General features: G+C 36.3%; 1 protein-coding gene across 1 annotated transcript in view; it reads right to left on the reverse strand.

The window, feature by feature from the left end:
- The window catches only part of NETO1 (neuropilin and tolloid like 1), a 98,323-nt gene that overhangs the window by 20,056 nt on the left and 50,602 nt on the right, over nt 1–27,665 (reverse strand). Inside the window, exons 6-8 of the mRNA XM_070940993.1 lie at nt 16,560–16,601; nt 16,340–16,467; nt 5,055–5,283 (exon numbers count right to left, since the gene is read on the reverse strand). Coding sequence (XP_070797094.1) covers nt 5,055–5,283; nt 16,340–16,467; nt 16,560–16,601 — 399 coding nt within the window. The remainder of the gene's footprint in view (nt 1–5,054; nt 5,284–16,339; nt 16,468–16,559; nt 16,602–27,665) is intronic.

Below are 27,665 nucleotides of genomic sequence, written 5' to 3' on the forward strand. Positions count from 1 at the left end.
TATACCAATCATTTCAATAATGGCATTTAATATATGTATCAAGTAAAAGATAGATCCTTACAATTTTATAAAACAAAGTATGTACTTAGATATGATAAAAGTTTTTCACTGGCATATACATGTCTACAGAGACTCAACAGATTACAATACACTACTACATGTAGATCTCGGTTAACCATTCATTCAGCAACTATTCAAAGTTACAATGAGAAGACTTATAGCCAGTCTTCAATTGCAGCTGTCTCAGCACCCCTGCAGTTATGCGATCACAATTTGGATACTTGGCAACCAATTCATAATTATGACAGTCATAGCATTCTGTAGTCATGTGATCATCATTTGTGATCTTCATTGCTTTCTTCCAACAAGCAAAGTCAATGTGGAAGCCAGCAACGGGTTGCAAATAGCAATCATATGATTTCATATGTAACAACCACAACTGGAACTGCCTTTGTAAGATGGCATGGTCATGTGATATCACATTTTACAACTAAATTGTTTGGTGACAAAGTTCCCAGTCCAAATTACGATTGTTAACCAAGGATTATTTGCACATGGCATACTGGTGGTGATGATTCCAAAGAAACACAAATATATCCAAGACAGTCCAAACCCAATTACTAGTGGTCAGAGCCAACAGATTACCATTATCCAATAATAATCACATTATTATAGATGCCATTTGCTACACACCAGAAAAATAAGGAGATATATATGGGCGAATGGATGGCATGTTAAGTTTGATAGATAAATAAATAAATACAGGTAGTCCTTGATTTATGACCACATTGAGTCCAAAATTTCTGCTGTTAAGCAAGACAGTAGTTTTATTAAGTGAGTTTTGCCCCCTTTTACAACCTTTCTTGTAAGATTGTTAAGTAAATCCCTGCAGTTTTTAAATTTGTAACATGGGCATTAGGTGAATCTGGCTTCCCCATTGACTATACTTGTCAGAAAGTCACAAAAGGTGATGACATAAATACATGCCAGTTGCCAAGCATTTGAATTTTGATCACATGACCACTGGGATGCTGCAATGGTTGTAAGTGTGAAAAACAGTCATAAGTCCCATTTTTCAGTCCCATTGTAATTTCAGACGGTCATTAAACAAATGTTTGTAAGTCAAGAATTACCTGTAAATAATTAAATACATGCAACAGCATGATGCGTATCAGAAAGAGGGAGGACTTTCATTGTGATACAACCCTACTTTCATCATTCTGCCCTTCCCTCTTTCCCACTGTGGAGGTGCTGCTGTATACATGTACGTATATCATTTCTCAGTTGTAGTTAAAAAAACCCCCTACATTAGCTAAGTTGTGAAAATTCTTGTGATGCGGAATTTTGTTAATTCATTACAGCAGTTTGGGGTAGTACTTAAGGCACCAGGCTAGAAATCAAGAAACTGAAAGTTCTAGCTCAACTTTGGGCTTGTCATTCTCTTTCAGTCCAACTTACCTTACAAGGTTGGTGTGGGGGAACAAAAGGAATATTAAATACTTTAGTTGCCCTAAGTTATTTATCAAGGTGGTCAAGGCAATACATAAATAATGAAATAATTTCTTTAAAAACAGAACAAAATGAATTTTGTTTTAATCAAGCTAATAAAGACATATAGTAATGAGGAGCATCAAGGCTAATAGATTATGATCTAATTTGGTAACTTGACATTTTGCCAGCTTCGTCAGTGTTGAAAGTCTTCTTGGTAGCTCACCAGCAACTGAGCAGGAACCAACTTGAGTTCTTGCATTTTTAAATAGGACTATTTAGACCATGTCATTGGATTTTTGGAAAGTCTGCATTGATATAGTAATAAGGACAATTTTCAGTTTAATAACTAACCTATGAAAATTTGATTGAGTCTCTATTATTACATACAGTAAAACAACTTCTTTGTGTGTACTATGTACATTGGTATCTTAATGTTGTGCACTCCTGCTGCTTATTGGTACTGTGGCTTAGCTGGCCAACAACAGTACAGGTACAAGCCTTTAACTAACAGACTCTCCATCCTACTTCACTTGTAAACTATTTTTGCCTTTTAACACTAGATTCTAGTTACATGCCAAAATTCTATTTCTTCGCATTAAGATTCACAGTTCAGTACTATTTTCTGGTATGAAAATCTGGGCACAACATTCCAACTCTGTCTCTTTGGTTTCATCATTAAGTTCCATGGTATCTTTCAATTAAAAGTAATATTTAAAAAGCCCAAAACTGAATAAATGTCCCCGCTTCACTCCTATACATTGTAGTTTTTTTTTTTTACACCATGCAGGGTTTTTTTTACACATGCACACTTCACATTACCTCCATTTTGCTTCTGCTAGGCTCAAAAAACTTAAAGATGGACATAAAGTCTTCTGTAGTAGGCTGGTGTGCTGTGGTCCATGGATCACGAAAAGTTGGATACAACTTAGTGACCAAACAACAACAATACCCGAGGAAAAAAATATTATTTCCAAAATTTGTCTGTCCTCTGAAATCTGAAATTTTAAATGCTTGCCACAGTCATGTTTCCATCTTTCCTCTTCTTATAACATCTTCCAATGCTTTCATATCAAAGTTTTGGAATTCCCAACTCTTAACTCTCAGTAATCAGTTCTTCAATTTACTTACATTAATATTCACACATTAACAGTGTTAAAATCAGTAGGATAAAGGCAGGTTGCCAACTATTTTAAAATAACAATAGAAACAGCTTTCCCTGCCATCCTGTTATAATATAGTTCCCTCTTTTCTAGCAAAATGAACTTGCTAAATGCAGTGATTTATGAAGATGATGTGAAATGCCATCTGTCTCTGCTGTTGTATTTTCACTTAATGTTGTGTTTGTTTAGACCAACTATATATACACTTCTCAAAATGTTGATATAATATTCTTCAGAATGGTCTATAGTTTGGAAAGTAGAAAATCCCACCATATCTTTAACCCATTGTAATTATTACCACATTTTTCATAAGTAATTTAATTTGTCACTATGCATTATATGCCATTACTATTTTTACCTACCATATTTAATCCAACTAGGGTGGAATAGATAAGCAATTCATACCATAGTTCAAAACTCGTCTTAGAATTAAACTATGCTTCAAGTTTGCAGAATAAATGAATATCTTAAATATCTTAAACTCCAAAATTTGGCTTGGTACCTCAGAAACATCTTAAGATTCCCTGAACAGAAATCACAAAAATACATCAGGCAGCTCTGTAGGTAAACAGAAAGCTTCCTTGCATTAGTTGTTATACAGCCTATAATGTAGCTGAAAAATAAACCCAATCACTTAGACAACATGGTTTTAAAAGACGGAAAGAATGGTGTCACTTTTTTGAAATACACTTCCAAAAAATACTGAATCCTCAATGCTTTCACAGTTGTTTCTAAGATAACAAGACACAATGTCTTTGATTTGAATAAATAAAACGGAATATTAAAGAAAGTTTTATCATAGAAAAAATATTTAGGAACAGCATCAGAGTTATGCAGAAATTAAGGCCAGCTTGATTTATGAACTTGGGAACTGTAAACTATCATTTAAGCTGTATCATGCAAACTAACAATCTCTACTCAGAATGCATCAGAATTTTGTTAACCTAACCCAAATAACTTTTCTCCATACATTTTCAGAGTGCTGTTCTAAATGGCATCTTCTGTATCAGAAAAAAGTATGTCAAATAATTGTTCGGTTTTTTCCCAGAAATAAACAGCTTTCTTGGCACATTCCTAACTGCTGATTTTTGATTTTCTTTTTATCAATCTCTTCCAGAAAAACATTTACCTCTTTCCATTCCATAATATACACTTAGTTGGATAAGTAGATTTTTAAAAGATAAGTACAGATTTGCATTTGAAAAAAAAGGGAGGGGAACTTTAAACCACATATATTTAATTTCATTTAAATCATTTTCTGTTAATCAATTGTTTTCTTCCAGTCTTTGGCAATCAATACCTCAGAAGGGAATTCTTCCTGACTATTTGTCTTCTATAAATCAGGTTTATTTGATGTATATACAATTACATTAATAAATCTTACCATGTGAATATTGGTTATTTTTAGTTATTTGGTACTGAGGTTTCAATAAGTTTGATTGCATAAACTTAAGTGCATTTAATTAGCTTGTATACATCAAGTGTGTGGGTTGATATATGCAATTCAATATGCAAAAGACAAGAAAACAGCTTTCTCAAGATTGCACGAGGAGGATTTCAAAGTCTTACCCATTGCTCAATAAAGACCACTGAGTCTTACTTACTGCTCAGTAAAGAAATACAATTTAAATGACCCATGACGAACAGTCATTCTGCTTTTGCTTAACCTATCAACTGAAGAAGATCCCACATCCTCTTTGAATAACAACACTGGTTCCAATGTCATAATAATTTCTGTTATTAAGGGCTTTTAAAAACAAAATGGAATCTGTCTTTCTAGAGCTTAAATCCATTAATCTGTGTCCCAAAGACTAGAAAATAAATTTGATTTTCAATGAAGTTCCTTCTCTGTTAATTGAAAAGTACTATCATATAAACCCATGGTCTTCTTGTTTTGAAAACATTCCAAACTCCTTCATTTTCTTTTCAGGGGAATATGCCTAACTCTATATTCTGGTTTTTCTGGAGGTCTTCCAGAACTTAGCTATCACAGGGATAGTCCACAATTTTCTCCTATGATTTAGAGTTTCTAGACTGACATCCCTCCTTAAATCTGTTCCAGTTCTCTTCTGAATCCTTATTAAATTATGTCTAAAATTAGATATTCAAAGTAAGGTATTCTGATACCTGTAGAATAAAATCAAACTATTATTCTCTATAGCTTGGCAACTGTCTAAAACTCATACATCTTCATCTAAAACTGCTCATACATATTCCTGACAAGCAAGGAAATCCAAGTCACTACCACCTAGGGTTCCTTTTATATAGAGATAGAGCATATGTAGAGACTTGATAGAAAATATCTTACTTGGTTATCACATAAAGTATTATCATATTTATTTGGTATGAAGGAAAACACCATTAAATGTTAGGTGACAATGGAATACTTATTAAGTGTCTTACGTTCTTGGAAAGATGTGAAGAGCATCTGGAATCGGCTATTTCGACTGCCTTCGTCTGCCCACATGCGGATTACTCCAAGACCTGTACGCAGCATCACATCATTAGCAACAGTACTGCAAAACTTTGCTTTTAAATCCTCCACTGAGCTACTTCCATCATAGACAGCCACAAAGTTCCTTTTGCATTCATTAGAATTCTGCATTTCATAGTCCAAGAATCGTAAATATATCTATAAAAAAGAGAACAGTGAATATGACAGCATAGACCAACACTTGCATTTCTACATCACTTTTTGCTTTTCAAAGAATCCAATGCTCTACAGCAAAACAGTGAACAATGATCATATTAATGTTCTTGAATGGTAGCATACCACAAGAAAACAGGATCATGAATGGAACTCAGAATCCTTTTTCTAACAATTTATTTGTCCTTGGAAGAATTTTCTCAGGTATACTTATCACAAACTCATTATGATCAAGTCTAGGTATGTACATAACAATAATCAAAGGTCTTTATATTACTCAGAACAGAATAGGAAATGAGTATGTGTCTTCATATAGTTTCACCGCATGTTACATTATTTACAGAAAAGGGAAAAACATAAGAAATATTTTGTCCTTTTTTCTTCTGTTTGTCTCAAAACTAGTAGATCAGTTGTTTTAAAATCCAGGAATGCTTAAGAGAAAAAAGGGTTTTGGCATTCTTTTCTTATTTCTTTAAATAGTGAGAACATTACCTGCTTATTTTTAAATAATAAAATAAAACCATATAGAATTTGTTAACTTTTCTGTAATTTAATTGTTAAATATCAAAACTCCTCTACAGGTGTTCTCTCTCTCTGCACTTGAAACTTTAATGGTCCAGAGCAATACATAGCAGAATTGATCAATGCCTAATCAGACCTAATGCAGTATCAGCAATTAAAATAATCAGTCCAAAATAATTTAGTAAATACCCTTGTGTCCAAAAGACAACTAATATGCCACAGGTAAGCTTTTGAAGTTTGGGAAATAAGACATTCTTCCATTGAAAAAGAATGTCTTTTACTGCCTGCACATTTAATTTCTTTATAATTACAATAATGACAAATAGTTTCTAACATGCTGGATAAAACACAAAAAAGGACAAAGGGCTATCTTATTTTGTTCATCTTCTTGATTATAATCAAAAATGTTTAGGATGATAAGAAGACAAAGAAATATACAACCTGATGGGGCAGAAGCAAGGGAGGTACAGCCCAACAGAACAAAGATGTTGCAAGGAAAATATTTTTTTCCTCTTATATTACATTGTAAATATCAAAATTTCATACACAAGGATCTAGCTCTTTCTAGAAACCAGTGGTTGTTCTACAGCTGCAGAAATACATGTTTCTTTTTTTAAAAGAGTAATAAAATAAGCATGTCAATCCAAATTTTTGCCGCAGCCTTTATGCATCCAGACTCAAAGCGTCTAATAGATTTTGATATGTATTTGATATGCAGTATATTTAGAAAATAGATCTTAAAATTTTTGTTGGACTATTTCCAAAAGAACGAATTTATAGTACTTTATAAACTTTGGGTCCAACAACTGAGAAAGGTCTTTAGTTTTGAAGAACCTTAAATGATCAAGAAAATACTGTGCATTTCTAATTGAAAAGGAACTCAGTATTGCTGCAATACTGTGTCGATGCTATGAGGCCACATACTCAGTCCTACTTTTGGCTCCAAAAAAGATGAAAAATGACCCACAGATATTTGAAGTGAATGCTATTCTCAAGTCAATTTGTCCTAAAACAAATAGCAACATCTTCAAAATAAAACAGTATAATTTGCTGGATCATCAGACGTTTTAGGTGAGTGGAAATGTTGCAAAGTTTATTTTCTAATCAGTTAAGAAATTCAAAAGTGATGGAACCAAAATGTATTTTATTTCGGTCTTCTTGAACTAGGAATCATTGCTATCCACTGTGAATGCTGTACGTACACCTTGATATTAATAAAGCAAGACTGAAATTTTCTTCAGGTGGTCAAAACTATCATCTGCTGGCTGAATTCAGTGTTTGCTAATATACGAGTCCTTTTTCTCACACACACACAAAAAAAAGCAGAAAAGAGATGCAGAGATAATGATACTCCATATTCAAACTTGACAGAAAGACAGACAGCAGACAGACAGACACACATATAAAAAAAAGGCATGGCTTTGATCATCCATTATACCTATCTGTAGATTACATTACAGTAAATAATGTGAATCTCACATATGACTAATCAAGTACAACTAATTCAAATATTGTGGCATTTCTAGTAATTTTATTCTCCTGAGTAATTTCCTAATACATATACTACTTTACAAAGTAATCTAAATCACTTCTGACATTTCATAACTCTATTATACGTCTGCAACAAATACATTATACTTATGGCAATTGGTTACCTGACATAATTAAAACAGCCGTAACAACATTTAGCAAGGTTCAAAATCTTACAGAACTAAAAAAGGAAATATCTAAGCTAATTGGTTATCAACTCACTAATTCACTTCACTTTTAATCAAGTATGTCTCATTTATGTTTTAAAGTCATACAAGGTGAAAAGCTGCTCTGAGAAAGTGACAGAAATTTTAAAAATAAATTAGAATAAGATATGATTTTTTTTTAAAAAAAAAAAACCTATCTCATCTTGAAAGGTCATCCTGTCAACTTAAGAAACTACCTCTCTTCACTTCTGAGTAGATCAGCTCTAAATTTAGCTATTTTAGCACTTATAATGAGATGGAGATTAATTATCCAAATTCGAAAGTACTAGTTTCTGGAAAGAGATCTAAAAGCAGTTTGGTTTATAAATGGGATCAGTTTAAATAACGGTTGATCTAGTAATGCATGTAAAACAGTTTGCTAAAAGAGTTCAGTCTGAATGTCTATCTTTAAAAACCCAATCCTTCCTTCTCTTTCGGTTCCTTTTATTTTGCTGAAGCCTGTAGAAGTATATACTTCTCATTTAGAGACCTGAAATGGGATGTTTTAAATATCAATACTTTTTCATTGGAGTTCTTTAGTGGGTTCTTAAGAATATTTTTCAGTCTTGATTTTATTTTCCGATTCCTTAGATAGAGACCATTTATCACTTACAAATAGAAAACAGGGCTTTAGGGAGTTTTACCCTGGTTTTACTCAAATATTAACGGTGTGTAGTGGGGCTCTTTAACTTTCCAGTCAAATAATTATTAGCTACTACTTCAAAGCAATCGTTGCTATATCCTATACAGCAGAGAAGGGGAAAATATTTTACTGTTATTGTTTCTTGGTCAATAAGTCAGCTTTTAAAAAGAAATATTTTGTGTTTCATCTCATTCCTATTTTTTAAATAGGAAAAAAAAGCAAGATTTAAGTTGCAATTCTTTGTATATTTGCATTATGATCAAGTTCCAAAAACTTAGAGAACTGGTAAAGAACATTTTCCCACTGGACAAGAAATGTAGAGAATATGCTTTTCCTCACACATTAGTTAGAGAAAAGAAAGAGACTAAGAATGTATATTTTTGACATCAATTGAAGTGAAACCGAACAGTGGAGATCCGTTTGTATCCATTTTATTTTGTTTAATTGTATCCTGCCTTTATTATTTTACAAATAACTCAAGGCTGCAAATATATCCAACACGCCCTTCCTCCTCCTTTCTTTCCTACAACAACATCTCTGTGAGATGGGAGTTGAGAGAAAGAGACTTGGTCCAAGATCATCCAGCTGGCTTTCATGGCTAAGGTGGGACTTGAACTCATGGTCTCTTGCTTTTTAGCCTGGTGCTTAACCACTAAATCAATAGTGAAGGATAACAAACTGATAACTGATACTCTTCTCTTAGGCTCATCACTGGAGCAGCCATATTATCTCTGTAACCATTGGGAAACAACACTGGCACAGAAAAAAGCACATAGGGGAAAATCTGCTTTTAAATTCATTTTTTTTTAAAAAAAAAAAGGTAGAAGAAATCAATTATTATACAGATGAGGATTAGAGGTACATCAATTTTGCAAAGTCTGTGTACAATAAATCTATTTGTTGCCATTGTTTTTGTATGAATGGAAACTGTATTTTTTATAGACAGAGGAAGTGAATTTAATTAATTTAAGGTTTTGTGTATTTTTATTAATTATAGATATTTTTTTTACTTAATCCTTTGTCTCCTAAATGGTAATGGTTTGAGTTACTAAATGATAAAGTCTGAGTTCTAAGTGAACTCATCACCAATCCCCTTTTCTGGGATGCTGTCCAACTTTCAACTGCAGTCTGCAGTTCTGCTGTTCCCCAGAAGTCTCCTGTTGAAACTCTACAGCAAGTAGTCTTCATCTACATAACAACCACGTCCAAATAAGGTAAGCCAGATGTTGTCATCCCCTGAGCCCCACCTCATTTTGTGAATGACTATTTCTTCACTGGGTCTATAAAATAACTTTAACATTTTAAACAGACCCACTGATCCCCAAAGATCACTTACCCTGATTTTGGCATGATACAACCCCCTTGTAAATAATAGCTCAATTATGCTTTCAGTTTCAAGGCTCAGCCTCAAAGACTGCTATATGATGAAGTATAGTTATAAATATGTAGTAATGGTACACCTTCAGTGGAATCCTTTGATTATAAATAAAGGTTTATCTGCCTGGAGTACTAGAAGTTGTTTTTTTTTTTTAATTTGATTTATATGCCGCCCTTCTCCGGAGATTCAGGGTGGCTTACAGTGTGTTAAGCAATAGCCTTCATACTTTTGTATATTTTATACAAAGTCAGCTTATTGCCCCCACAAACTGGGTCCTCAATTTACCTACCTTAGAAAGGATGGAAGGCTGAGTCAACTTTGAGCCTGGCAAGATTCGAACTTACTTTAATTGCAGACAGCTGGTGTTAAATTACAGTGCCTTTGTCTGCAGAGCTATCCAGGCTCGTTTCATTCTCTTGTAAAATTTATCACTGTTTATAATTCCTTCTAATTTTTTTCTTGCATTTGCCTAAGTAGAGACTAGCCAAAGCATTTTGTTATGATAAAATAATGAGTCACCAAGTCTTCTTATATATTAGTTCAAGATAAATATAATAAATAATAATATTACTTAAGATTAACATTGTAAGTAAGTATAATAGTAGTAATTACTATGTTGCATTAAAAACAGAGTTGATAGGATCACAATGACAACTCTTTTCTTCCATTGCTGTATTTTTAAAAAAATCCCATTGAAAATGCACAGTTTCAATCTTCCCTTTTAAATCAGTAACAATTACTAGAATTTTACAAAGAAAATTTTCTAATTTTTCACTGTAATAGAGCGTGGGTGCAAACCTCATATATCCATTAAAAGTAACTAAATAGCTATTCCATTAGAGGAATTGAAAGAGACCTACCTATACATATTAGTTAAGATGCAAAAACTATATAGGTAAATATTTTGTCCCGTTATACACTGCTATTTTCAACGGGTATGTATGTATGTATGTATGTATGTATGTATGTATGTATGTGGTGGTATTCAGCCGGTTCTATCTGGTTCGGGTGAACCGGTAGCGGCAGCTTCGGGAGGCTCTGCCCACCTGCCCGGATGTCATAACATCCCATTTTTGATGCTCTGTGCATGCGCAGAAGGTTCTACGCATGCACAGAGGTGTCATGCGCATGCTCACATTTGCGAACCGGTAGCGAAGGTAAGTCAATACCACCACATACATACATACATACATACATACATACATACATACACCAAATTTATATTTTGCTGATAAAAAAATAAAGGAAGACTTTATTTATCAGTGAAATATAAATTTGGTATTAAATGGTTTGTCATGAATGCGACTGCTTGAGGGCTCCTGGATTGGATTGGAGCTGAAAGGCAAAAGGGATGCAATATGCTTCCTCCCACATGCTGGGGTAGACCAGGTGTCTCGATAGAAACACACACACACACACACACACACACACACACACACATATATATATATATATACACATATACATACATATACACACACATACATACACATACAGACACATGGATCCATGAATACATACATACATACATACATACATACATACATACATATGTCCCTGTTGGGCAGGGATGAGCAACTATGGCCATTTTATGATCTGTGGACTTCAACTCCCAGAGTTGACTCAGGAATTCTGGGAGTTCAAGTTCATAGGTTGTAAAGTCGCCACTGTTACCTACTGCTGCTGTTGGGTGTTCTGTGTAGTACATGGAGTGTGTTATGCCTGGTCACACATGGTTTCTTTTATCCATTTTTTAAAAATATGTTGTAATGTAAGACATAAAAATCTCTGGCCTTAAGTCAAATATATAAATGAATCCAGCAAGTGTTTTTGTTTATTTGATATGACTTCAAATGGAGCAAGATGGTATCTTCTTATTTTAGAAACCTACTTGTTTTAGAAACCTACATTTGTATGTCCTGCATTATAAGTACTTTCTTATGAAACATTTTTATGTGATTGAGGGAGGGAAATCCACACTGTTCTACATTCTTGTTTTAAAATGTCTGAAAAATCCACTTTTTGAACCATTTGATCTTATTGTAATTTTAACCAAAATAAACGACAGGATTTCAGAGGTGTTTCAGCTTTGGAATGTCACTACAAAATGGCAGAGCTGTTACCAACAAGAATAAAATAACCTCACCGCAGCTAATTAGGCCACTAAAATGTAATTAGTAGCCCTGATTGTATTACAGTTTTAAATTACTGTCTTGTCACTTTTAAAGTTGGTATTTTTAAAATGATAAAAAAGCAATGCAGATTGAACTGGTTTGTTTTTTTTTAATTTTAATTTGAACACAATAACCCAATGACATATATTAAGAGAAAATTACTCCAAATTCTGAATAACATATAACTTCAGTAAAAACTCTCTCATAAGCTCTTCACAGTGAATCATTTTTGATAAATCCTGTTTCATCAGTCACTGTACATTTGCGTTGACAAGATTGATTGGGCAAGTCAGAAAACCATCATAAGAGCCTGTCTGTATTCAAGCAAAGTTCACCACAGTTTTGCACTTTTCATTCATTCATTTCATTCGCACTGAAGCTAGCAAAAGTGTATCTATTGGAAAAGTAATAAATCTCCCCTCAAATATATTAAAGACTTTGAAATCTGACAAAAACAAAACCCCATATTTAAGAAGGAGAAATGGTTTATTCGTTTCTAACTGAAGAGAGGTTTATACGCTCATAAAGAATTTGTTTCTGGTCTTGATGACCTGCCCACCTCTCTTACATATTATGGTGCTGTTGTAATTTCTGGGCATGAGCAATAGATTTTATACAACCCCTATGGTGCTCTTGGTGTGACATATTGTTAGAAAATACATGAGTTATGTTAAGCCAGTTTACTTATTTATTAAATTTATATGTTTCCAAGGAATGGGAGAAGAACATTCTTTTCTTCTTACCTTCCTTTGCCATTCCAGGTTTGGAGCAACAGCATTAAAAGTGGAAATATGAAAGAAAATCTCTGAGTGGCTTCATTCTCATATTCATAACCTTAATCTTTGGGGGGGAAGGGGGCACTTCTGGTATTTATCCTCTTTGCTGTCCGAAGTCATATTTGCTAACTCAGGGTCTTAAAAGAGCCTTGGTGGCGCAGCAGACTAAAGCACTGTTAAGTAACACCAGCTGCCTGCAATTATTACAAGTTCAAATCTCACCAGGCTCAAGGCTGACTCAGCCTTCCATCGTTTTGAGGTAGGTAAAATGAGGACCCGGTTTGTGGGGGCAATAAGCTGACTTTGTATAAAAAAGAACACCGCTTTGGGGGGGGGGGCGAAAGCCCTACTAAGCAGGTATATACAAAAAGTATGAAGGCTATTGTTTAACGCATTGTAATCCGCCCTGAGTCTCTGGAAAAAGGTGGCATATAAATCAAACCAATAAATAAATAAATAAAAGTTTACATGTCATCCACCCCAATATTTCTTATTGTACTAATATAGTTGCATATTCACGTCCATCTTTTACATAATTAGAATTCCACTTCTTCATAATTATTTTGCTTAGTCATCTACTACTAGAAAGAAGAAAAATGTGTACATAACTCCAACTAATCCAATCTGATGAAAAATTACATCCAAATAATCACTATTGCAATAAGATATATGGCATGTCAGGCTTGCCTATTCCAACTACAATCTTTGCACTCTCAGAACAGTGTCTACTGTGCGAGTCAAACCCTATTTTTTAAGGTTACAGGATGCATGAAAACAAATGGAGCTCTATGCAAAAAAAAAAAAAATCTCCAAGAAATAAGGAATGTCTGGAATTCTCTATCCATACTTTTAAAATAAGTTCCTATTATATATTTTAGTCCTGTATCATCATTTTTAGATTGACAAACAAAAGAAAAATCCCTCCAAATCAGCTGGCTACCCTTAAATCTGTTTTATCTTAACTTTGTTAAATTAGATATATTATTTTTAAAAAATCAATATCTTCATAATAATTAAAATAAGAGTTTACATATATGTGGAAAAAATTCAATAAAAATAAAGGCAACATACTATAGAAGAAGAACTACATTAGAATAATTATTCACGGAATCCCATCTTCACATGCACATGCATCATATATGACTAATGTGATATCCTATTGTTGGTATGTAGAGAATATGAATTTGTATGTCACATTATCAAAGTATAGTTGTATGTTGTATGATACAGGAGAGAAATCTATGGTTCCAGAAGCATACATGGTATCTGCATCTTTTTGTTATGGCCAATAACAAACAGCAAAAGCAACTTTGTGTAAATATTTTTAAAAAAGCAAAAAAACTGCTCCAAGACAACCTACTCAAACCTGGGGAAAAACAAATTATCCTGATCCTGCCAACAGAAGTATGACTGGACCCATTGTGCCCCTTAATCCTACTTTCTACAACAAAAGACAACAACGTCTTCAACAATGTCAATTTAATAAGGTAATTACTTGCATGTCTCTCTCAAAATGTCTAATGAGAGTACATAAGTGAACATTTATGTCATTACATCACACATAAGTCATCATTTGTCTCCCTCGTCACTCCTAATGTCTACCCTTGGAATCATAAGAACCACTTCTCAAAATCTCTCCATCATAATCCAGTAAAAAATTTCAAGAAACCCATGGCTACACTAGTTGCCTCATGAATCAATGACACTAACTATATAGGGAATCTAAACCATTTTATCTACAGTACTTAATTAATGTAAAATGTGCTTACTCTCTTTGTACAACTTATGGTAGAAAAAGTATATAACATACTGTAGTTCACATATACATTTCAAAATACGCAGCCGCTAATGAAATCGAGTTTGACACCCCAGACATATATCCATTTTGCAGTTTATTCTCAGGAATAAACCAGACAGAATTAAAACAAAATAATGAGAGAAAGAAAGATTGGTAAGGACTAGGTGAGAATGAACTGAGGTTTGCAAGAAATGCCCCAAGGAATAGAAAACATTATTTCAGATATCTCTGAAAAAAGGAAAGGAAACAAAAAAACACAATGTAGGTCTGTTGAAAAAACAAAGCGAGGAACAGGTTATGGATGATGGTGAGAAGGCAGAATGTTTTATTGTGTTTTTTAGGTCTTTCTCCTCTCTGAATAGAAATGAAGCTCTAGCTAGCCATGGTACTACTGGTAGAAAGTGGGAAATGATCTCAGGCCAAGCAAGATCACTCAGCTAATTTAAATTACTTGATTTTTTGGGAGCCAAATAAATTACATCCTAGATATGGAAGAAAGTTGTAGAGGTGATAGCAGAACCATTAATTATAATCTTTCAAAACTCCCAGGGACTGTTAAGTTTTAGAAGGTTGAACGAGAACAAACGGTGTCTATTTTCAGAAAAGAGAAGATCCTGAAAAATTACAAACCCCTCAGCTTGATATCTACACCAAGCAAGATACCTTAGCAGATAATTTAACAGAATATCTGGGAGTCTTTGCATAAGCATGCAACAGTTAAAAAGAGTCATCAAGGATCTGCCATAAACAAGTCATGCAATGCTACTCTCATCTCCTTTTTTGAGAGTGACTAACTTAATATTTTGACCTCAGCAAAAAGTTCAGCAAAGCTTCTTATGATGTCCTCATTAATAAAATGACAATGTAAGTAGAAAACAACTGTAGACATTTATAATTGACTGAAATATGGTCAAGGAAGTACTCTTAAATGGCTCTATATCAAATTAGATCAGTGTTTCTCAACCTTGGAAGCTTGAAGATGGGTAGACTTCAACTCTTAGAATCCCCCAGCCAGCAGCGCTGGCTGGGGGATTCTGGGAGTTGAAGTCCACCCATCTTCAAGCTACCAAGGTTGAGAAACACTGAATTAGATCATAGTACTGAGTGCAGTGTCAAAGGTACTAAACAGAGTTCTGTGCTGTTCAACATTTTTATTAACAAGTTGATAATGATCATCACATCTGAAGATGACACAAATTTAGGAGGATGGACCTATACTTTAAAAAATATATAGATTCAAAAAGGTCCACAGATAGACTTGAACAATGGAATGAAATGAACAAAATATATTTAATAGAGAGAAACATGAACTCCACATCTGGGTAAAAATATGAAATAAACCTGACTGTACATGTGAAAAGATTCTGGGCGTGTAAGTAGATCACAGGTTGAATGTGAACCAACAGCATGATGCAGCTGCTAAAAAGACATGCAATTTTACAATGTATTAATAGGAACACAGATTGAAGACCATGAGAACTAATTGTCCCATCTACTCTATCCCAATCAGGTACCCATCTGAATACCGTATCCAATTCTGGACACCTCTAAAACGAATGTTGACAAATTGGAGAATCTGCAGAGGACAGTGAAAGTTGCATTTTAGCATATTGAGGGTGAATAGAACATAGTAGGGCAATTGAACAGTATGATTATGACATTTCTTTCAAAACGTTGTTCTTTAATTCTAGAAAAGTGGTACTTATATTACAGAATTACTAACTGAACGTTTTGGAGTCCTTGAAAATATTAAACAATGACATGTTTACTGATACATAGGAAAGGGCCTAAGCCTAAAAATTGTCTGCGCATCAAATTGCTCTAAATCTACCATACCACTTAAAATATTTACACTGATTATAACTTTTTCCGTATTGCAAAGAATGTAAGTTTACATGTTTCATAGATACAGCTTATTAAACAAAAGCTATTTGTAGAAAGCAATAAATTCCTGTATTAATATAGTCACTTGCTTAAATGATGACCCCAAATCAAAGAATGGAACAGAACTGACCTTGGATCGTGGTGGTGCTCGGATGTACCATTTACAATCAACAGCCTCAGAATCAGAAGCTTTCCCTTCTTTTCCGATCTGCACCGATTCCACAATTCCTTCAGATCCTCCCATTTGAAACTCACAGACTGAATAACAACAAAACATAAAGATCAAGCAAGAAGAAAATCAGATCAAATACAAAGGTTTTGAAGTGCTATGGAAAACTGAACATACCGACCTGGCAATGGTTTCAAAACCCCAAGATCCTTGAATTCGGGATCTGAAAGTGAAACCAAGGAAGAAACAAATTAGCCTGTTTTCCCAACACTCTTAGAAACATTATAATCTATCTTAATCTTAATTATGGGGATCTGAAGAGAACTATTAAGTTGGATTTTTAAAATGAGATTTGTTCTTTTAAAAAGCAAAGTTACCCTCAGGTGGTTAATTTGCTAATTTACTGAATTTCTACTCTGCTTTTCCAACAAAGGGTAATGACTAACAAAAGCAAATACATTTAAGCACACAAGAAAAATTCAATTAAAATGATCCCCATAAAACAGACTAAATTCAACTAATTATAACTCATCTGAACAGCCAACCCAGAGGCTGCAGCTGAGGTCTACCCAACTATATAATAGTTACCTGCTGGTGCAAGAAAGTAACAGAGAAACGAGCTTCATTTCCTCTTTCGCTAAAAATGCATATTATCTGCACTCTTAGAAAAAGACAGGGCTAATATAAAAGTTAAATGAGATTTAACTGCAGTATACATTTTATTAAATGAAAATTATTTTAAATGTAATTTAAATGATTGCTCTCCATGAATGTAATGATTTTCTCCTTCTGTCATGTTAAACATTGCAATTTAGATGCCAGGGCTCTAGAAGCTTCATTCAAGTCTTAAGGGAATCACAATTTAACCAGGACTGGTATATTAAGTCAGATTCTCTTTGAATGTTCTACCATATCACTCTAGCTCAGTGATAGCTGAGTTTCTGGTTTCAGGCGTGGCCACAGCACGGAAACGGCATTGGTCGCCCTAGTAAATGATCTCTGGTGGGCCAGGGATGGGGGTTGCTCCTCCATCCTGGTCCTTCTTGACCTCTCAGCGGCGTTCGATACCATCGACCATGGTATCCTGCTGCAGTGGCTCAGGGGGATAGGGTTAGGAGGCACTGTTTTACAGTGGTTCTCCTCCTATCTCTCGGGCCGTCTGCAGTCTGTTTGGGCGGGGGGTCAGGTATCCTCTCAGAGGCCTCTCACTTGTGGGGTGCCTCAGGGCTCGGTTCTCTCTCCTCTGCTCTTTAATATCTATATGAAACCGCTGGGTGAGATCATCCGTGGTTTTGGGGTGAGGTATCATCAATATGCTGATGATACCCAGCTTTACATTTCCATCCCTGACCACCCTAGGGATGCCCTTTCCGTGATGTCCCACTGCCTGGAAGCGGTGCGGGTTTGGATGGGGAGGAACAGGCTTAGACTCAACCCTTCCAAGACTGAGTGGCTGTGGATGCCGGCATCCCGGGATCTGGAGGTTCCATCCTTAATGATTGGAGGTGAAACCCTTGTTCCCTCCGATAGGGTCCGCAACTTGCGTGTCCTCCTGGATTCTCAGCTGTCTTTAGATGACCATCTGACGGCCGTAACCAGGGGGGCCTTCGCACAGGTCCGTCTTGTGCGCCAGTTGCGCCTGTTCCTAGACCGGGATGCCCTCACCACGGTCATTCACGCCCTTGTTACCTCTAGGTTGGACTACTGTAACACTCTCTACATGGGGCTGCCCTTGGGATGTGTCCGGAGGCTTCAGCTAGTCCAAAATGCAGCCGCACGGGTAGTTACGGGGGCGTCTAGATACTCCCGTGTAACACCTCTCCTGCGTGAGCTGCACTGGCTACCGGTGGCACTCCGGATACGTTTCAAGGTGCTGGTGCTCACCTATAAAGCCCTTCATGGCTTAGGCCCGGGGTACTTGCAGGACCATCTCCAGCCATTCTCCCATCGTCCTGTGCGCTCTCACAGAGTTGGCCTCCTCAGGGTGCCGTTGGCCAAACAATGTTGGCTGATGACCCCCAGGGGGAGGGCATTCTCTGTGGGAGCCACGACCCTCTGGAATGGATTGCCCACTGAGCTCAGGACAGCCCCCGACTTTCTTTCCTTCCGTCGCGAGCTGAAGACGTGGCTCTTCCGCCAATTAAACTGATCCGTTTGGGGGTACACTGGTATAATTTTTAATCGTTTTTTAATTGGGTTACTGATTTTAATTTGGTATTGTATTGTGATTTGTATTGAAGTTGTCATTTTGTAAGCCGCCTTGAGTCCCTAGGGAGAAAGGCGGCATATAAATCGCAATAAATAAATAAATAAATAAATAAATAAATAAATAAATAAATAGCTAAACTTTTTTGGACCGAGTCCCCAAAGTGTGCGCAAACCCCCAAAATGCAATGCACACATGGCCCTGCGCATGCACCCTGCCCGCACATGTGCAACCCACATGTGTCCCATCCCCCTATGCATGTGCGTGCAGCATTCCTGCATGCGCACCACCCCCCCGCATGTGTGCACAGCCCCCCGCATGTGTCCCGCCCCCTGCACATGCACGGCAGGGATCCAAAGACCAGCTAGCCGGCGGGAAGTGCACACGCATGCATAGCAGAGCTGAACTGGGGCGATGGCTCACATGCCATCAGAGAGGGCACTGCGTGCCACCTCTGGCATGCGTGCCATAGTTTCGCCATCACAGCTCTAGCTCCTTCATCCATTTTATTACTGCACGTCCCTTGAAAAATAGATCTAATACCTAAGACTCTTCTCTATTTCCTATTCCAAAAGCTTTTGAAGAATTGTCTGCCTTGATGCCTTTCAGTTCCAAGAACCATCAAGAAACTATTCAAATCTATCATCTTGAACATGTAACAAACAGAGTTGTCCAAACAAGTAGAATTATATAGCATTTGTTCACAGTTCGCTAAACAACTAAGGGTTTACTACATCAAATGGAGGATCATTCTGTCCATATCTTCAAGAAAACTAAATAACCAGAGATAAAATAATACCACATCAGCACCGCTCTAGGAGATTTACAAACCTCGAGCATGCTGCAAATGCTACTTTTCCTGTGTCAAAGATATATCCCATAGCTGGGATTAAGGCAAGAATTAGTTTGGGTTGGTAGTTAAGGCATCAGATTAGAAACCTTATGCATAAAGCCAGCTGGGTGACTAGGAAGGCAGTGATGGCAAATCATTTCTGAAAAACTTTACCAAGAACACCATAGGGACTAGTCAATCAATTTCCAGGAGTCAATTGCTAGAAGACACTCCCCCAAAACAACGAATAAAATAAAATGCATTAAATTCAGAGGAAGTAAACTAAGATTTTAACCAACTGTGTTATTATGACTATTTTGGGTATCTAATACTCAATGGTCATTTTATCCTTGAATCTTTGAAATTGTTAGAAAATGTACCATCAGGATATGGTACAATTAAAAAATAGAAGGAAATGGAACATATGCACTGAAATATTTACAAATAACACACAATTTTATCCTATATGCTAAAACTGGATTTTATACCATGTTTAATATTGTATATGATCTTCTATTTTAGTGTCATAGAAGAGTAGTGAAATTAGAAATTGTAATGTATTATTTTTCTTATAAAATTATTTTAGTATTTCTTCTTTTCTTTTTAGTTTGTATTTTTTAGCTTTTTAAATGTATATTTTGTTATACATTTGTTCTTGTAAATGTATAATAATTCATTGGTTTTACATAAAATTTAAATAAAAGTTTTTCTTAATTATGTTGCTGAAAATTTTTTTGCTGAATATTTTTTTAATTATTAAATTTTAAAAATGGTTCACTAATTTCATTTGCACCTTTCTCTTCCAACAATGAACTCAGCTATGCCTATTCACACATGAAGTAATGCCACTTTATACTCACAAAACATTATTATGCGGCTTGGACTTAACCTATATGATACTATCCAGGCAAAGTAACAAGCATACATAAAGGAAAATAATGGCAACTACTACACAGCAAATAACATGAGTGGTTATGTTCTGACTGTATCACTCTCATCAATATTTGCAACAGCACTTTGTTGAAATTATCATTACTAACCATTCTTCCAGAACAACCCATGTTGAATTTGAAATATCAATGTGATTTGGGCATGATCAACTATAACCAAGGTATTCATTGTCATGTTTAATCTGGGTACCACAAAGTTAAATCAATAACTCTTTACATGTTTTTGTACTTTTCTTATCTTTGATGTTGATCAAAGTTTCTTATAAGTCAGATACAATCATATTGTAATAGTTATATGCTATAATAAATAAATAAATAAATATGTTACACTAAAAGAAAAATCGGGGATAATTGACCAATTTTAAGGAAAGCATTTCAATCTCCTCAAGATAATTATTTTCCAGTTCAAAAGATACAATAATGAGTTCCAGTACACCTTGCTTACCAACCTTCTCATGCATAAATAATTCAAAGTTAAAATTGTTCTGAAAACATAACTTTGCAACCAGTATCTCTCTTTCTCTGTTACATATTCACCATTACAGTCATCATAGTCAGTTAGTAAGTACTATTCTGTACTGACCTGGTTTCTTACATCTTGCACAGCAGAGATATTGGAGAGAAAGGGATTACAAGAGGATAAGCAAGCATATGGTGGGAAATACACATGAAAAGGAATTTGCTAGCACTGGCTATTTGCCTGGTGTGTATACTGCTGGAAGACAACTCCAGCTCAAAGAGCACCAACGATTCCATGGTTCAAATCTAAACTACATATATTACATTCTATTAAAATTGCCCAGAGGTTTAGCTGGGAAGGACTGAATCTAGCACAGTCAAGAAGAGATGTGGACTGGATCATACAGCATGAGATCCGACTCAGAAAAAAGATCAAGTTTCGGAAAGACGGGGAAAAAAAACTTAATGGGACTTTTCTATAAACAGTTGTGGGTTTGCACATTTTGCTAGGAAGAGGAAAGAGTTGATTCAATATTTCTGTAATATGTTAATTATATTTGTGTCATGACCCATAGTTGTTCCATTAATATTCAAAAGCTCAAAAATGAAGTTATTTCAACACAGGGGTAATATGGGACTCAAATGAGATCCCCTTACCACTAACAGCATTGCTTTTTGAGTTAGATACAGGTCACCTTCAAGGGTTGGCTGACAAAGAGCACACTGCAAGTCTTGAACCACTGGTCCGTTTCCTCCCAGATGGGACACACTGCTGTATCAACTGAGTTTAATAAATGACTATCTCCTTCACTGAAATTATATGGCTGTTGAGCTGGAGAATCCACAGACTGCAGAGATGTTCCTCAGGGATACAGTCCCATCCAGAAAAGGTGCATGTCACATATCCTGACATTCAGCTCCTAGAAATAAAAGTGTAGTCTTTGCTCTAAACACAGCTGCATCTTATTTTATTTTACACTCCTTTATATTCAGAGTAGCTCAAGTACCATCTAGCTGAGTTCTCAGAGAGAATAATTATAGCTAACTATCATTAGCATATTAATGGAACTAGTCCTAGCCCGGAAATTATCCTTTCCAATACCTTCATGTCAATATCAATATTGAGGAAAACAAATCAGAATCTTGTGGGACAGTCTACTTCCCCAAGTAATCAAGCAGAAGTTTCTCGATATTACTTTGTAACCCAAAAACAAAGGAATGGAAACAACACATTTCTGATACTATAATTGTGTCCCTCTGCCTATTGCACCCTTCCTTATTTCAAATGCAGATGATAGCATATACCACATTGGAAGATGAACATATGAGTTAAGGAGCTGTAGATGAAAACGGAAGGCCATGAAATATATTCCCGATATATTCACAAATTGGGCATTTGTGTCTGTCACATTCTAGTTGTGAGTCTGTATCTGTTTCTTACTGGCAAATAGCAATTTTCAATTAGAATTTGATAAACAAGTACTCACCTATATCAAAGTCTATGAATTTTATCAACCCAAATAAGTCATGGGTAGTTAATTCTACGTTTAAATAATGCTATGACTACAATTCCAAGTTAACAAGCAGCACAACATTTTCTGTTTCGATTTTCTCATTCCTAGGTTTCACACTGTGCTTCATTATTATTTTCACTTTTCTGTGAGTGCTGTAGGCTGATAAATATTTTTCAGTTGTGACTCTCAATGTTATGACCCAGGTGGGCAACACTAGGCAGGCCTCCAGAGAGTCTTTTATTTCTCCTCAAAAGGGTTAAACAATTGACCCTCCACTGACCACTCAGGCTCCACCCTCAGTTCCCCAAACAACAGCCCATAAATTACCTGACCAGTCCACAAAGCAAAAGACCAGACAGAAAGCAAGGGTAGGGCTCAGAGCAAGGCAAAGGTCCAAGACCAGGAGCAGTTTTCCCAAAGGGCACAGTGAAACAACAGACAAACGCAGTTCACAAACAAGGGCACAGTTCAAACCAAAAGGCCAAAAACACTTCTCAAAACAAGATGGGCAAGGCAGGTTTAAAAGGAGAATCTTCAGGGCTAGGGCAAGCCAAGAACAGTCCTCAAAACAAGGCAAAAGCAATCTTCGAAACAAAGCAGTCTGAATCACAGCCAAGGGAGTGTAATCCGAAAACAAACACTTGTTCCTGGCAAAAGCCCCACTTCACGGCATCTCCTTAAGTAATACTCTCCAGGTGAACCTCGTGAAGAGGGGCGGGGTGCCCTCGTCCCGAGTAATCTGGTCGCCCTTTGCTGACTCTACCTTCTCTCCATTCTTCACACTCGGGGATCAGGCAGGGGAGGTATTTGATCATCTCTAGAGCTCTGCAGTTCCTCTGCTCCACCATTTCCGTCCCTTTCCGTCTCCTCACCCTTCCTTGATCAGCCTGAGCCTTCTCTTCCTCCCTGCCTATTCTTCCGAGGCCCGATGGACCTGGGACTGCCTTGTCCACATTCTCAGGTCGTTCCTCCTGAGCTATAGGGACTGCACCATCCCCCTGTGCTGGCCCCAGCTCCATCTCCTCCTCCAACGATGGGGCCATTATAGTCTGATAAGTGGGAGTAGATATACAGACCTTGGTTTCAGAGAATGCAATTAGTCCCCTGGAACTTGGCCTGGCCACTGATAGCAGGAAGTGATGGTGACAGAAGAGCTTTAATACCCTGCATTCCCCAACTGTAGTAATGGGGTGTTTCTCCGTGCCAGTTTTAGAGAAAGTTTTAATCATAAAGTCCACTCAGCTCCTCTCCAAACGAATAGTTCTTAAAACTGTTTGATCCAAATACTTCTTTTCCCAGTCTAAAATAATGTCATTATCCCCTGGCCTCAAGAAATCAGACCTTGTTGTTTTACACAAGCATTTCAAAAGAGGCACCCAAATTGGATCTTCAACTCACAAACAAGGAATTGACCCATTTCTCTCATAATATGCCCAAAATACCCTCTTTGAGATGATTACTTCCGGTTTAATAACCCCCATTTCTGAAAGATGGCAGAAACAAGTGGATTAAACAAGAGGTTGAAAGGACTGATATAACAGCTAAAAGGGAGGAAAATTGTAATTATCCATTGAAAAGAAGGTTAAAAGCCATTCATATATTTATTAACTTTAGGACAGTAATGGTGAACCTTTTAGACACCAAGTGCCCAAACTACATGTGTGTGCATGCCCAAACTGAAAGGTGCACGAATGTGCGCATGCGCACATGCACAGTAGAGACCCGAAGACCAGCTCACCAGCGGGAGATGGGGCATCCCAACTCCGACAGCACAGCAAGAGGTAAGATCTTTTTCTTTCGTGAGCTTCTGTTTCATTGTTTGCAGGGAAACAGAAGCTCATGAAAGAAACTCCATGGAGATCTGACCTGGGGCGACGGCACGTGTGCCAGCAGAAAGGGCTCTGCGTGCCACCTCTGGCACATGTATTCACCATCACGGCTTTAGGGGGGGTTCCCCTCTTTTTTGTTTCTGGGAGGTCCCCATTTTTCCCATTTTCCTTCAATTTGTTTTTATTCTATGAAAATGTCTTAATATAAATAAAAAACCATTACTCCAGAAAAAGGTTAGAAGGAGAACATGGTATTCTGCTCTTCTTAGGCCATCCCTGTAGCATTTCACGATCTCACCAAACTGTAAAGCACAGGGTGACGTAAAAAGCCCTCTACAATAAGGGTCCCTTTGTTTGGAATGTGGTCTAATGAAAGCATTAGACTTTCTACATTGGACATAATACCATCATCATATCCAAAAGGGATATTCTGACAAAAGCATCCAGAGCAGTGGATGCTTGTGGCCCTGTGCCCTTTTGGAACTAAAGATTGTCAAAGCTCTGGATTAGTTCAGTCCTTTGTAAAGATATCTTTCTATAGCTTATGCAGCAGGAAGTGCTGTGAATCATTTATGCCCCTTTTTCCTGCTCAGTGGTACCTTCCTTGTTACAATTGGCATCAATTATTCTACAATGACATAATTTGTAATATTTTTAGTTGTCTCCCCCGCCTAGCTTTACCTTTATTTGTCTGACTGAACCTGCCAATATTCCAACTGCTTCTGCTTGATTCAGCTTCTTTCTCCCCTTGTGGGCCTTACAGAAAGGACTGGAGTGAGCCTAGGAAAAGAATTGAAGGGGAAAGTATAGAACAAACCTGAGGCAAAATAATTAAATGACACAAGACCCAGGAGACCTAAAGCCCATCTTCAGTGCTGCAGGATTCCAGGTAAATATTTGAGCAGATACAAGAATAGACCAAAAGAAGAGTCTCAAGAATCTTTTAGCAGGTAGCTGAGGCTGGAAACTGACAGCATGCCAGCAGTTAAGTTGGAAGGTCAGGCCAGCTGCAAAAGGAAGAAGGAAATACGCTATCCAAGGGAGATTAATTCAACATGTACATCAATATCATTTTATCAGCAACGTTATGTATTTGCATATGATATCTACAAACTAGCCCAGTCATACAATTCTGGGTAGTAGAAATGATTTTTCACTGCATCCCTTAATGACTATTTTTAGACTTGCCTCTTTATTCTAACCCTTGGAATTCTCTGGAGGTCTCCTTTCTATATAACTAACCAGTACTGACTGCTAGGCTTCCTAGTTCAGAGAAGGTTCGCCAGATGCAACTACATAAAGGAAATATGTACGAAAAAAAATCTAAGTCTTCTTTTACATGCCAGTCACACTTGCAAATCTAACTCTATCAGCAATGAAAATATATGTTACATTGCATATTGCTGCCCTTTTTTTCTCACATTTAGGTTTTTTTTCTGGTGAAAAGACTGGAATCTTAACCCAGATCTCAACCCACATATTGATCGTGGGGCCTAATCATTCTGACTTCTTATTTTTAATAAAGTAGAACAGTACATTTGTATTGGTTATGTTGGAATCCATATAATGATAGCAGTAACAAGCAGTGAAACCCTTGTTCAGCACCTTCCATCATAATGTAAGTAGACATCATGAGGTGTCTGGATACCAGTAATCAATAGCAGCATAAAATAGATGTATAGTCACTTTCTACCAAGAGTGTCCTTACTATGCTAGTCTTTAGTATCCTAAACATGATGAGCGCTGATAGTACAGAGAATACTAACATGGAATTAATCAATTGTGCTACATCTAAATTGTATCAACTGAAATGCACATTCTTTGACCCCTTCCTACTCCAGTCTGTAAATTAAAGTACAGAGCTAATGCCGGTAGCATAGATCAGGGAAGATTAAGTGACAAGGAAAGCAAATTTATTTTCAAATGTCTAAAATCAGAGGAGGGGGGAGATCAAAGGGAAGAAACCAAGTATAACAAAGGAAAAAGCCTTTGAGATCACAAACACATCCCCGACTTCTTTCAAAAGCAAAGCTTTCTTGTAGATTCATTGAAAGATGAAGGCGCTTGAAGAAGTATGAAACATCTTAAGCTATTAATGAAATAACCAAACCAACCTTGTAAGAGCTACTAATTTAGATTTTATAATAATACAAGTAGATTGATTTATCTACTTATTGACATTTTTCAATTTTTAAAAAATCTCTTTGTTATAAACAAAACCAATCTCCTAAGAATTAATTTGCATTCAGTCATAACTACAAATAATTAGAAATAATTGCTACTGTTAAGCCCATTTCTGTCCCCATCTGTTCCTTAAAAAAAAAAAATCTCCCTTGCAGTGAAGCTATATATTTAGCATTGTACTTGGTACTGCTCTCCTCCTCCTGCTCAATTCTGATATAAGATACTACTAAGTTTACCAGTGACAACCATCTCCTGACTCTAGATTATGCAGTCCTCACATGACCTAATCTAAACTCCTTGCCTTGCTTGTTGTTTCACAGCTTTCTAACCACAAAAATATATGATAGAAGAATAAGAGGAGTCAATCACTGTCTATGTTTTGCTACTTCAGATAAATGTTCTCATCTTATTTTTGACCACCCAATGGATTCCAAAAACAAGACTCATGAGTAAAAATGCAAAATACAGATTTCACTAGCAACATGCAACACAAAATATACCTCACTTTGGACATTTGGTTTTGGTTCACTTCCCTTCAAAAAGTGATAAAATATTCAAGGGTTGAAAAATCAACACGAGTATAGGTGAGCCTTAAAATGATAAATTATTATCACAGCAGAACATTCAGAATGACAGAACATTCTAGTCTAGCTATTACAAATCTTCTTGAGTAAGGAATAATACTCTTTTTTTTTCCCTTGAAGCCTGAGAAATTCTGCAGACAGGTGCTTATCTCATCAATAGTCTGCGTGCCTGTCACAGATAACACTGAGAAGTTAAAGCAAAGGAAGACATGGCAAGATCAACCTGCAAGAAACTACCCTGTCCTTGAAGTCACAAAATACGCATCTCTCCTTACATGCTTTGCAAGCAGATTAAACACTCACAAATAATTCAGACAAATCACTCCAAACTAAACTGCTCAGCGTAATGGCAGCTTTCAACCATTCATAAATCATTCCTTCTTTCAGCTACAAAGGCAGTGTCCTACCAGAAAATTCTACCCAGAGTCAGAAACTGAATATTGTAGTACCAACATTTTGTATTTTGTATTGTAGCAGTATTGTTGTAATACCAACAATTTTGAATACTGATTTTGTTAATTAAAATTATTGAATGCTGTTTTATTTACATCTATATTGTGTGTGTAAATAAATGTATTTGTAAATGTATTTACAATACATTTATTTACACATACCTGAATCAACTTTCAGGGCTGCTAATAGTAGGCAAAGGTATGTAACAATAAATTGTACTGGGGAACTTTATATGTTGTCAAATATGATATAGCTACTCAGACACCTCTCAAATTA

This window comes from Pituophis catenifer, unplaced genomic scaffold, assembly GCF_029215685.1.
Source record: "Pituophis catenifer annectens isolate HBS135680 unplaced genomic scaffold, rPitCat1.0.hap2 SCAF_3, whole genome shotgun sequence".
Taxonomy (NCBI): Eukaryota; Metazoa; Chordata; class Lepidosauria; order Squamata; family Colubridae; genus Pituophis; species Pituophis catenifer.